General features: G+C 38.4%; 1 protein-coding gene across 2 annotated transcripts; it reads left to right on the top strand.

Annotated features, from left to right (window-relative positions):
- Positions 1–5,215: 5,215 nt before the first annotated feature.
- Positions 5,216–13,149, top strand: chrnb4 (cholinergic receptor, nicotinic, beta 4 (neuronal)). 2 transcript variants are annotated; one of them, XM_016680129.1, is made up of 7 exons: positions 5,216–5,551; positions 8,175–8,320; positions 9,152–9,196; positions 9,425–9,534; positions 9,929–10,686; positions 10,774–10,982; positions 11,663–13,149. In XM_016680129.1, exons 1-7 carry the CDS (start codon positions 5,416–5,418, stop codon positions 11,828–11,830), a joined length of 1,572 nt encoding a protein of 523 aa, XP_016535615.1. In that variant the 5' UTR covers positions 5,216–5,415; the 3' UTR covers positions 11,831–13,149. The 2 variants fall into 2 exon arrangements, with proteins under 2 accessions (XP_016535615.1, XP_016535614.1); XM_016680128.1 differs by having other exon boundaries at positions 9,929–10,982.
- Positions 13,150–13,697: the final 548 nt, after the last annotated feature.

Raw genomic sequence — 13,697 nt, 5'->3', positions numbered from 1 at the left:
AACACTATTATTTATTTTTCACTTCAACATTATGATCCACATTATGGTGGTCCATCTCATAAAATCCAAATGCTGTAGTTTGTAGTAAAATTGCAAAATTTAATCTGAACCTATTTAAAAGGTATAAACACCTGGCAAGACACAGCAGTCTTTTACAACAGCAGAGTCATGAAGACAGTTTTACAAGAAGCTTTTATCAACAAAGTCATAAGTTAACTTCCCTTGATTAAAGTCAAATTAGTAAATGGATGCATTGTGCACTAAATTTCATCTCCAGGTACACAACATTATACAGCACAGAATGATAATGTGTTTCAGCTGCCATATAGGCTTTGTGAGGAAGAGGTTGATGTAGAGTAGAAATGCAGAACAGGGAAATCCAGCAAGTCAGCAAGTGCAGTGACTGGCACACCCAGAACCATCAAAGAGCTTCCACTGCAGAAATATTAGTAAACTTTAAAGTCAAGTTATGCAGCAGCAGCATGAGGCCTCAGTCCAAATTGTGACTTAGCTCTTGGTGGAATTGCCTTTTATTTATGACTTACTGATGGGCAATACTTCAGAGTAAAAATATCCAGTGGCATTCAAGTTTGTGGTTTAATTTTGAGCATAAATGTTACCACAAATAGTGTAAACTTTCTAAAAACTTGGATGGGTTCAGCACAGTTAAATATAGTGTGTTTATGAGTGATGATGTGCATAATCAAAAAACTACAAAAGTATAACTCTTAGTAGGTAATTTGATTGTTAAAATAAAACAACTTGTTCCACATCAATCAATCAATCAATCAAATTTTATTTGTATAGCACATTTCAGCAGCAAGACAATTCAAAGTGCTTTACATAATAAAAAAACAGCATGTGACATTGAATAAACAGTAAGGAAGAGAAAGAGAGTTTGAAAAAAAAACATTAAAAAATATAAAAACACTAAAACCTGCACCCCTTTTAGGACTTCTTGCAATTGAAGTCAAGTATTTGTATAAGTCATCTGTTTTCCTTTTCATGCTTATTTGTTGGAAATGATTTCAAAAACATATGTAATTAGTTTCAGACAAACTTGCCTTTGCAATAAATTCCAGATCACAGCGTTGCTGTGAAATGAAATGCACCAGTAGGAGAAAGTGCAGTGGCTAACAGGAGTTGGTCAAGTTTTCCTTCATGTTTGGTCTAAAATATGGGGAGATACAGATGCTGCTTTGCATTGTGATTGAAATCTTTGGTAGTATGCGCTCTCTGAGCAGCATCCTAAATGGAGTGGGACCCACAGAAGGAAACGTCAGTTCCATCCTCTAAATGTGGCGGCATTCATAACTGTCCGTCTGAAGTTGGCTTCCAGTTGATTTGGGAAATGACTAAAGGGTGATTTTACCTAATTTGTGTTACCTTAAGAATCTTTAATGTATTCCACTTTAAAATTCCAACATACTTAGACACTTTGAACCTGGACAAGATTATTCATGTTGCATGATGATTATGCCACTCCTTCGGATGAATTGTTCATACACTTTTGGAGAAGTTTTGGTAGGCCAGACACTCCTGGTAAGTTTCACAACTTTTCAACATTTTGTGGATAATCACTCTCTCTGTGGTGCGTTTGACTCCCAGAGCATTAGGCTGATAGATGTCAAGGACTTTGCTTATCATCTGTTTTTACATTTATTTTGATTTTGGAATGATTAACTTTTGAGATCCCTCAGTTTCCGTCATATTTTTCATGTTATTTTTAACATATTTTCTGGTCTTGCAGGAAAGGCACTGCTTTCCAAAAAGAGAAATTGTGATTTTCTCTGGAGTCTGCTGCATTGTCTATGAAAATATATTAGAGTAAAACAGAACTTTATGACTCAATTAGACAACTCTTGCTTAAAAAACAGAAAACACACCATCTCTCAACTGTCACAGGTTGTGGTAGTGAGATTCTTTGGGCCTATAGTTTGTTGTGTCAAAACCAGCGTAGATTTCAGTCATTGATAGAGCAATGAATTGTGCATATTACTTATGACTTATGGTGACATGTCAGGAGGCCAGGTCAAATGGCCTCCTGACATTTGGATGACCTGGCCTCAAAAGGCCAGGTCATCCAATACAAATTGAGGACTAGAAGCTTTCTGTTATCCACTGGGATGAAGCAATCCTAGGAAAGGAATTAAATCTAAATAAAATGTATTGAATGTTGTGGTTGTATAACTTGTATGTAAATCTGAAAAGGTCAAGGAATCCCAACACAGCACATTTCTATGCGTTCAGTTTTAATTTAAAAAGATTGTAAAATGTTCTGCTTCTTCTTAGTCTTTCCAAATGAACACACAAACAGAACAAAACAAAAAAAAACAAGTCAAAAACTTCTTTCCAATATTCTCCATGAACCACAGAGATGAGCTGATCTTCATGCAGGTGACAGGATGGTAAGAGATCAATATCTTCACATGAGCTTGAGACTGTGGGGCAGGAGCCAAGCACTTCAGGTAATGAACTGCCTGCTTGATATATATCCCTTATAGGGCAGTATTGCAGTGGGGCAACATGGTACTGCAACAGCAGCACTTCTTTGATTAGCCGTGTCTCTTCCTTCACGCTTTCCAGGCGTACAGCAAATTGTTGCACACACAGACACTGTAGCCATCTATCGACATGCCACCATATCCGCCCTGTTTTCCATTATTTGGCTCCTGCAGATGCTCACAGTATTCATGACTGTTGTAACTCTGGAGGAAGGGATGGTTATTATCATCAGGACAAGGGTCACAACATTGTGCATCAGTGGTTATTTTAAAGACAACCATGCACTTCTGATTTGCTGACATTAATCACTAACATCTGACTTGTAAGCAGACAGCTGAAATATTGTTTTACAGATTTATGCAGATAATTTCTTTAGTTTGCTGTTTACTCAGATATGCTTACTTCAATCCTTGAATTAAACTTTTTACTTTCAGTGGCTTTGTCCTCATTTTTGACTTTTATAAAAGTGCAGATGTCACTTACTCTGTTGAATATGATGACAAGTTCACAGTCTGTGATTATGTGTCTCTGTAAATTGTCACCACTGATCTAATGAAGAAGGCAGCCATTTGCGAAATGAATAGTCGTTTGGCTCATTGAGGAGTCTTGCTATCATTGCAATTTTCTACACATACAATGTAATGAATAAAGCAGCGTATTCTTGGGCCTTGTTTACTTCTGCCTGATGAGAATAACAGAGTCCATACAAAATCAGCCTCTATTGATCTGCTTACAACAATCCAGAGCAGAGGTCTGGATTGGTGTTCAAATTTATAACCAAAGGAGACTCCCTGTGCCTACTCTTCATGCCTGACACAGGTCCTTTACTGGTCTGTATAATGACACTTTGAGCAGGTTGGTGACTGTAAATCTGCTATGCTAAGATTGCACTGCTGCCGGTCCAACTGGACCTCACTTCACTAAATCTCACGTTGCAGGAGCAGAGAAATATTTATCGTGCTCCTTGATGCAGCCTGGGGTCTGCAAATGATCTGAAGTCACACCAAAACTGCCAACTTGTGCTGGCTAGTTGGAGAAAAACTGAGTCCAATTGTGACATCTATACATCCGGCCAATTCTAATAAATCTGTAAAAACATTTGTTGTCTGCGGTATTCCTGTTAACAAGCTGCTCTCTCCCCTGTCAGGACTCCCACATAACCAACTGTATGTTGGATATTGTTATCTTACTGTCTGTTATTTCATTAAATGGCACTTCTGCACATTATTCTGCCTCCCTTAAGCATTTAGATCCTTACATTACAAAAGACGTGACAGAACAAGTGACTGACAATGAGTGGAATAATCCTGGTGCGTAAATGATGGCTGGAAAGGAACATGCTGATCATGGTGGCTGATTATAAACATAATGAATCTAGGGTGGCTTCCAAAAGTATTTACAACCCTTGAATCCATCATTTCTCACATCACGCCACCCTGAAAACACAATCTTCACAGAGATCCACATGGAAATGGCCATCCAGGAAGAAAACCTGTTCTATACTCCAAAAACATATGGAAGAAGTGTGTGAAGGCACACCACACTTCTTAGATTTTTATCTTTAAAAAGTTTGAAATCACATATGCATATACCCCAAAGGAATGAATATTTATCATTGTCTTTAAGGTTTTTACCATGTCAGTTTTTGTGCTTGCTTTTGATTTTTATTTGTGGATCATGACAAATGTAAGCAAACTCTTAGTTACTATGTTGGTTAAATTGAAGAGTTTGTTTTGAATTTCCCTTCTATGCAGTCAGGTTGCGTGGTCAGTGCATATAAGTACATTTATTTAAGTAATCTGAAAAAGTGAGACTCATGCACAAGTTAATACATTTCAAGTTTTTCTTAATGAACTTTGCTTTTGGGCTTTCCTTTCCTTTAGACCAAGATTTCCAAATTAAAAGTAAAAAAGGAAACTTGGACTCACTATCAACAGTCCAGTAATTTGTCTCTTCTTAGTTCTAGGAAGATTAGTAGTAGCTCAGCACAAATAATCCAGCAGTTTTCGGCCATGCTCTGGGCTGGAGATTCTTTAAGCACCAGATCTGACTGCCGTCCACACTTTATGAGACCCCTCTCCCCCCCCTCCCCGTCCCGCTAATTTTTCAACAGCCTCTGTTTCACAAACCACTCAGAGCTGTGGTTGTCCATGTTTCCTTCCACTTAACGTTCCATTGATATTTTAGGAGCTGTAAATATCCAGCTCTTGTCAGTGATGACTTTTTGTGGCTTACCCTCTGTGTGGAAGGTGTCAGTCACTTTCTGCTGTCTTCACAATCACTATGTGGGCCATAGCATAACATTTTATACAAAGCATATATATTTTTAAATTGGTCTAATGTTCTAACCTCTGTGGATCTTCACTTTTACTTGAAATTATAGCAGTAAGTGATAATCATCAAATTTAAAAAAATATAAACTCTTGAAATATCACTATTCATTATATTTCTATGATGACAAGTCCACAGTCTGTTCACAGTCAGTGCTTTAATTCGACTTAAAGTACTGAAATATGTAAAACAAATTGATGATATTCTAACTTTAGATGCACCGGCAAGTCTAAACAAATATATTTATGTAATGATTTATAAAATATACTTTAAAAATAATCCATGCCTTTTTTTAAATGAGGTAAACAGATGCTTTAAGTACATAGCCAATACTGGCCATTCTCCATAGCTGCTGCGCTGGTGTAAACTTGCACAGGACCTGCAGGGAACAGAGTCAGCAGAACGCCGGGACAGGCTGCTGCTGCACGGGAGCGGAGCTCAAGAGTCCCGACAGGTTAGCGGAGCCTCGGTGAATTTCACACAGTGGGAGGCTGTGTAAGCAGAAGGCCATGTGGGGACAAACAAGTATTGGCGCCGAACTAGTGAAGTTACCGACCCGTAAAGCGCGCACAGTCCGGTATGTCCGAGGACAGGAGCGCTAAGAAGCGCAGCTGCGGGGCTTCATCATCGACAACCTCCCTGGGACCAGATGGTGCCGTCAACATGGCTCGGACGCTCTTCATCCTCGCTTACTTCGTTTTGACTTTGATTCACTGTAAGCATGTCTTTCATTTTGTCTAAAACTGTGAAGATGATGTTCCTAAGCTTTATTTTATAATAGGAGTTTTCCTGCAAGATAACATCAAAAGTTGCCTTTGCAACGACTGGATGGCTGAGTTTATAAGCAAGATCATAAATATTCCTGATATTTAAAAATTATTAAATATTTGATTTTTACTTTGATTACGAAAAAGGAGGGAAATCAACATACAGTAAATGGGACACATGTAGCAAAACTTATGATTCCACTTTTTATGCAAACATTGGGGTGAACAAAGCAAATAGTTCAAACGTAATCTGACACTTGTCAAAATATCCTGCACTAGATGCTTGTTTTTCTGTTCTTTAGAATTTGACCTATTTAAACAAAACAGTTTGAATGCTTAGAATAAAACAAGGTTGTAGGATACTTAAAGACTGTGTAATAATTTTTGTGCAGGAGTCCTACTATGTGTCATGGAAATAAATATATACTCTCCTAAGGAATAGAGTTAAGGGAGAAGAATATGGTGGGAAAGATAAATTAACTAATCATTTGATCTAATATTATAACTAGATTATAGGAGAGCCAAATAACGATAAAAAAAAAGATTAATCTTTTTTGCATCATTTTCACACATTGTTTTTTACCTCACTTCTCTAAGTGTGTAGCATTTCAGGAAATGATGGGTTTTCAGAAAGTTGTTTAGAATGACCTTCTCAGTTCCAAAATGGCTTACCCTGGCATTATATTAACACGCCTGACCTCCCTCTCAATCAGTGTAATGTCAATGCAGTAGTCACGAGCGGCTTGTTCGAGTTCCCATTTTCAGCTTTTCCACACATAGGCAAGTGTCTGAATCTGTTTGCAGCAGCCGATCAGCGACAGCCTGGTTGTTTGGCAAACGGCTTTCACCTCTGGGAAAGGAACAGCTTGTTTGACTCAGTTTTCCAGGAGCTTTGACAACACACCATCTGTTGACTATTGCCTTGGAAGGCCCATTGGGTGGAACCTCCGTGTCAAGTGACTGACAATAGCACAAACCTGTCAGCATCCACGGACCTGTGGGAGACCTGAGCGTCGCTGCACCACACCCTATGAAGCAACAGGAGTCCAAGGGGTGATAATGACACACAGTTTGAGTCTTACCATGAGGAGGTTCCAAAAAAACCCCACAGTTTTACATAGTGAGATGAAGATTCCTAAAGATAAATTTGCATTTGTCTCCTTTATTGGGCATTGTGTGTTTGTTATAAGCATCTAACTTTAGATAATACAATAGAATATCTTTTATTTTTCCTTCTGCTGGAAAATTAAATGGGGTAGGACTTTGACTTCTTATTGGACTTCTCATATCCTTCTCACAACAATGAGAAAAAAACGTTTTCCATAAAGGTCAGATATGTGGAGAACAAGACTTGCCAAAAGATTCTCCTATTTGAGTTGTGGATCTCTACAGCCCCTCCAGAGTTACCATGAGAACCTTGACTGCTTCTCTGATCAATGCTCTCCTTGTCTTGACTGTGCTTAGGTGAATGACCAAGTCTTGATATATTTGTAGTTTGACAGATTTGATGGATGAACCAGTGCTGTGTGAAATGTTCAAATCCTGGAATACTGTGTTATAATCAACCACACTTTCAATTTTTGCACAACTTTATCCTCAGTTCCTGTGCTTTTTGGTCTTTGCAATGTTGCTCTATCAACAATTTTTTCTAACAAACCTCTGAGGCTTTTATAGAACAATTGCATTTAATGTTGGAACAATTGTGTTTGCCTGTTTACTAAGTAGAAAAAATAATGTCAGTTGGTTTCACTGGATTTAATTTGGCAGTATCTGAGTAAATGTGGCTAAATGTCTTCTCTGCATTTTGCTACTTTTTATCTATAAATTCTATGGAGACTCCCTTCTCATTCCACTACTTTATGTGTCTTATTACATAAATATAAATACCGACATTTGCGGTTTTCATGAGACAAAAAATATAAAACTTTCACTCCACCTGCAGTCCAAGTCCTGTGAGTCTCCCCCACACTCTTTATGTGTTTTACTACACCATCCTCTTAAGCTGGCAGGGCATCTCTTACAATGACATTTATTCCCTACTATTCTTTCTATTAGTATGCAGGTAAATAGCACTTTGTTAATTGCCAGCTACTGCAGCAATGTCTTTAAGCTCCTGATTCACCTTGAGGAAGTTGTCAATGAAAGTCTGGTGGTAAGCCATCAAGTCAGCAGTTTCATCCTTGGTTTTGAAGGCAATGAAACCCAGCAGACCCTGTGAGATTTAAAAAATCCTAAAGGACTTGGACTTGTCACACTGTCAAAGCTTGAAATAATAAATTCTTGATAATAACTCTTGCTGTAATAGGAGGATACCAAACATAACATATCTGTATGTTGAAATTAGACAAATCTATTAGTGATAAATGAACAGAAATAAACATATGTTGAAGAAAATTAATAAAACATATGAGTTTTACTTTTTACATTTATTAATAATGTTTTAATTTACTGACGTTCAGATTAGAGCTGATAAGAATATGAACACTAACATTTTTTACTGAAGCTGAATTTTTGCATGCGCAACCCCAGCTGTCCCATAAAGATTTTTGACAAACACCGTTGTGTTACCAGGTAGCAGAAGTGCTGACTCAGAGGAACGTTTGATGAACTGGCTGCTAGGAAAGGATCGCTACAATCCACTCATTCGACCAGCCATCAACAGGACAGAGAGAGTCACAGTAAAGCTGCAAGTGTCCCTTGCACAGCTTATCAGCGTGGTAAGGCAGCAAACCCATAAACAATACAGATTTGCATCTGTTTATTTGTGCGCTTTTCTTACGTATATGGATGTAGAAAAGCTACTGTGCTGCAGATACAAATAGGTAAATATGACACAAACCCCAGGATGGAAGAAAGAGGTGATCTAGACCACTGAGGAACTGCAAAGCTTTTCAGTAGTAGTTAATTACATGACAGCCTCAAGGATGCAGCTTTAAACAAATGGAGGAAGTAGAAAATAGATCTAGTAAGCTGTAATCTCTGCCCGTGTCATGTCTAGATTGAAACTTCAGCACACTGGATTAAGGGGGACAATAAACTTGTTTAGCCAAGGCTCCTTTCTGATTTACAATAAAGACTGCTCTCAGCTGCAGATCAAGAGAGGAAGCTCATTCACACCCTCACTTTATGAGCTTCCATTTCACTCCTTTTGGATAATTGCTATGTGGAAGCCTTTTATTCATAGTGCATATTTTAGTGGCATGATGGGCAGGGAAATGGTCTATAATATGAAAAATTGAAACATATAGACTCTATATGTTTCAATTTTTCATTTTACTTCTTGGCTCCTATTCTCAGACACTTTATAAATAGATTAGATAATTTACAATACTTTCTACTTAAAGGAAGATCCATTTAAAAAGACACTACTAATCATTGCATCATTTAAACATCGGGAAAACTTTGCAAAAATGTGAAGCTAATCAGGATAATCCTCGGGTTCACACTATAGGTCGGAGGAAACATTTGATTTTATTCTTAGATCAGTTATTGTGCTTGTCCCTTAAACCTGCAAGAAAGATAATTGCTGCCTTATTTTACCTTTCCAGAATGAAAGAGAACAGATCATGACCACAAATGTTTGGCTCACTCAGGTACGTTTATGGAGCACTGCATCATGTTTATATGTAACCTTCTACCTTAGCAAATGCCCTTCCCTTTAAACTTGAACCATGGCCATTATTTCTCCCTCAACGTGGAACAAATTGCTTCTGTAAAATAGCTTCAAACAATATAGCAGTAATAATGAGGCATGTAATTACAAATGATTTTGATATTATGGAAGTGCATTGTGAGCCGACCAGATCCGTCTGTCTCTCCAGCACTGGGTTGATTACAGGTTGTCATGGGACCCTTCAAAGTACGAAGGTATCGACAAGATTCGTATTCCCTCCAGACACGTCTGGCTCCCTGATATCGTCCTGTACAACAAGTAAGCTTTGTTGTGTTGTTTCCAAGAAATTGCTTGTGTTACCATTTTTGGTTAAAAAAAAAGGTCAAAATGTGCGTAATTGAATGTCTTGATTTCTGGACTGGAACACTGTAAAACATCCAGGTTAATCTAGAATATTTAAAAAGTCTTACATAAAGAAATTTTTTCATCCTCATTCTGAAGCCATTTTCCACTCTATTTGGCTGCCTAATTAAAACCTCTGTAGCTAAAGAAAGAGCAGCATTTCCGTTTCTCAGAATAGTGTTGAAATAACTATCTGAACGCTACAGTTTGGGTGGCATTCACCTTGTACTTACGCTGATTACAGTGTGTCGACTGCCAATTTCCAAGATGTGTTAATTGTTTTTGTCATCTCTGTTTTTCAACACCACAGCGCTGATGGAACCTACGAGGTGACTGTCTTCACCAACGTCATTGTTCTTTTCAACGGCAGCATCAACTGGCTTCCTCCAGCCATATATAAAAGCGCCTGTAAGATTGAAGTCAAGCATTTCCCCTTTGACCAGCAGAACTGCACCCTCAAGTTTCGCTCCTGGACCTATGACCACACAGAAATTGACCTGATCTTGAAGTCTGAGGTTGCCAGTATGGATGACTTTACACCCAGTGGAGAATGGGACATCTTGGCATTACCAGGCAGGCGGACTGTCAACCCTCTGGATCCTACTTATGTGGATCTCACGTATGACTTTATCATCAAGAGGAAGCCTCTGTTCTACACCATAAACCTCATCATCCCATGCGTTCTGATCACTTCATTGGCCATTCTGGTCTTCTACTTGCCTTCTGACTGTGGAGAGAAGATGACACTTTGTATTTCTGTCCTCTTGGCTCTCACTGTGTTCCTTCTTTTAATCTCAAAGATTGTTCCTCCAACGTCACTGGATGTACCCCTAATTGGCAAGTACCTGATGTTCACCATGGTGCTCGTGACTTTCTCCATTATAACCAGTGTTTGTGTGCTCAATGTGCACCATCGCTCTCCAAGCACCCATACAATGCCTGCCTGGGTCAAGCTGATATTCCTCGTGAAACTACCTGCTTTACTCTTCATGAAACGACCTCAGAACTACTCGGCCCGTCAGAGACTGCGTCAGCAGCGCTGCCTAAGGGCCAGGAGAGCTATTATGGGTCTGGGTTACCCAGTTGCCCCCAATGCAGGTTTCACCTTTTCTACATCTGCCTTGCTGTCCTCTGACTCTGCCTTCTCTACCCCAGGACACAAAAATGTTGCTTCTCCGATGGGACACAGCTACACCAACAGGATGGAGCCCATACAGTCTGGTGATTACCTTATGAGTGGCTTCAATTCCACCCAAGATCTCCACCAAAGAAGCAATCCCGACTGGGCTACTGATGTACAGGAGGCAATGAACGGGGTGCGCTTTGTGGCTGAGCACATGATGAGTGACGATGATGATCAAAGTGTACGTATACACATTAATACTAAACATCATTTAGTCCTGTGTAAACTGGGTTAATAAATAGTTTCACATTTTAATTTCCTAAAATAAACAACAGGTTTGTACTGTTCAGTCTGTTTTGAATTTGTTCTGATTGGGATTTGTTGTTGAAAACTAGTAATCTCAAAACAAGAGAGTGGCCAATGTATGGAAAACCATTGCTGACAGTTGCTCTTTATATCTTTCAAAAGATAAAATAAGGCAGTGGCCCTGAGTAACATGGTACATCATGGAACCGCCAGGAATTTTCTATGGTGGATTTCAGTAAACACAATAATTAATGGCTTTTCAATGCCTCTGTTTAGAAATCGAAATACATATTGTAGTTATGGTAGGTTCTTTGTAGATTTGTTTCAATTCATTCAGACTGAAGGGATTTTAAAGCAAGACAAGCCCATTTAAGGTCAAAACACAACATCCCAGCCTTCGATGGCTCATGGCTAGATACTCAATAATCTTTTGTAATGCTTTCTATGTTTGGTTACTTTCTCTTGCTGTGACCTAAAACTACTTTAATATAATCACATTACAATCTGTATTAAAGTGTTTTTTTCTATTTGATCATTACTTTTTTATGAGCGGCACATTGTAAACAGACTAATCGACAAATACAAACAACTCTGAAAAGTTCTTTCTTTTTGCAGGTAATAGAAGACTGGAAGTATGTGGCCATGGTGGTGGATCGTATGTTCCTGTGGATCTTTGTCATAGTGTGTGTAGTGGGCACCCTGGGCTTGTTTCTCCAGCCTCTTTTTCAGAGTCAGATTGTTCCCGACCAGCAGCCAATTTCAGAAACACCTCGAATACGATGAACTTCGAGGGGGCGAGGTGCGACATCTGGACCTTTTTTAAAGCTCTTTGTCACAGTAGCCGTGACAGGAAGCAGCGATGTAATATGTCCAATTTGTTTACTGCAGAGAGACCAGAAAGTACTGAACCTCTTGACCTTTCATTTGAATCTTTCCAACATCACATGTGAAGGTGGATCAGTTCTGATCTGTAACAAAAAATGCAGTACACAGATAGGATGCTGGGTCTTTCTGTTTAAAATGAAACAATGAGACCTAATTTAAAAAAATATATATGTTAACGAACAGCAAATAACTGAATGAAGAATCAGTGCAGTGCACAAGTTGTATTTATCTGGTACTGATATCTACAAAGAGCAAAGGTATGACTAAGTGTCCTTTTACTGCACTGAATTACACTGAACGGTTGATGAAACAAATCTTAAAATTACACAGATATGTAATTTGCTAGATGTTGCCTAATTCCTAATTTGTTACTGTGTCATCAAAAAGTAATAAAGACAAATCTCTTTCCCCTTTTAGACTGATTAAATGTCCAAAAATGTCCACAAAAGTCTTCAGATTGTCCAGGTCTTGCCAAAGTGCTTTGTCTGTTCTTTAGGAGATGGTATTCATTCTCTGAGCCAAGTGAGTAAAGAAGACGTTCCAGGTCTGGACATTTTATCAGATGTTTTAGGTATGAGAATGTGTAAACACATTTTTAACATGTACACGGTGTCACAACAGAGCTACAGGAGAGAAAGCTAGACCTGATTGTTATGCTCTAAGTTCTTTAAATACAGTGGGGTTGTGTAAATAAACATGTTTTAATCCATAAAGAAGGAGAACAGCTGTGGTTTCTCATTTGTGTCTTTACACTTGAGCTGATCTTTGATAATTGTCCTATTTGCAGATTAGAAAGTGCAGGCACACACACAAACGGAGCCAAAGCACAGAAACACATGCACCGGCAGACTCCAGGTTTACTGCTCGATAAACAGTGCTGAGTGGGCTCGTTAGAGATTCTGCAGACTCTTAAGGAGATCCTCCTTTTAATCAATCAGAGCTCATGTAAATGGACAGAACTGCTGTACTGGCCTTCAGATTTACAGGTTTCAAAGTCATTTGTTTGTATATCTTATTCTTTTAGTTTACAGTTATTAGCAAAGTACCCTTAAAAATCAACAATAAAGTCTCTCATTCAGAACTGGACAAACATTTTATCCACATCAGTCAACTAGTTTCTTATTTCATGCTTCACTTCAAACGTTTGGTCGATCTGTACAGATTGTACAAAAGTAGCAGTGAACTGTTTTTGCTGTGAAATTACAGTTTTAAATCTTCTTGTGAGGTGTCTTTTGAATATTTTCACCACTTTGATCATCTACACATAGTATTTAATTAGTAGTTGTGAAGTAGGTTGAAATTCTTTTACAAAAAAAAAAAAAAAAAACATGAAAAGTATGGCATGCATACAGTTAAGTCCAAATGTGTGTTCATACTCCTGACAGATAGGATTTAATTGAAATTGTGAAATAGTAGCATTTGTGGAAAAGGACCACAACTTTATGTAACAGCTTCTCATTCTATATCTCCTACACATGGAAAACTTATTTCGTCATTTTCTCACTTTACTTTCTATTATCCATGTTTTTAACACCACTGTGGGGGATTCAAACTTGTCTCACTTTCTTGGAAAGCTGCCTTGAACTTCAGCCAAATATTGTCAGTCCTGGCTTGAATCCAAAATATCTATTGAGACAGATAAAGATTAGTTTGATGGACAGGAGGGCTTCCAACCATCAAGATACATCATTGAAATATCAGTGAAAACATCCCAAAGGCTGCTCAGGAATTATAACAAGCATCAGTTTGCTGAAATGACAATGAA

The sequence above is a fragment of the Poecilia formosa genome, unplaced genomic scaffold (assembly GCF_000485575.1).
Source record: "Poecilia formosa unplaced genomic scaffold, Poecilia_formosa-5.1.2 Scaffold234, whole genome shotgun sequence".
NCBI classification, from domain to species: Eukaryota; Metazoa; Chordata; class Actinopteri; order Cyprinodontiformes; family Poeciliidae; genus Poecilia; species Poecilia formosa.
Note: the sequence above shows the minus strand (reverse complement) of the source record. Positions and strands in the feature narration are given on the sequence as shown.

What these genes read in the sequence shown, in the direction of transcription:
- chrnb4 (XM_016680128.1), top strand. Translation starts at nt 5,416, where the DNA reads ATGTCCGAGGACAGGAGCGCTAAGAAGCGCAGCTGCGGGGCTTCATCA. An exon ending in CGTTTTGACTTTGATTCACT is followed by an intron (nt 5,552 to 8,174) that starts GTAAGCATGTCT and finishes TTGTGTTACCAG; the next exon opens with GTAGCAGAAGTGCTGACTCA. An exon ending in CAAATGTTTGGCTCACTCAG is followed by an intron (nt 9,197 to 9,424) that starts GTACGTTTATGG and finishes CTGTCTCTCCAG; the next exon opens with CACTGGGTTGATTACAGGTT.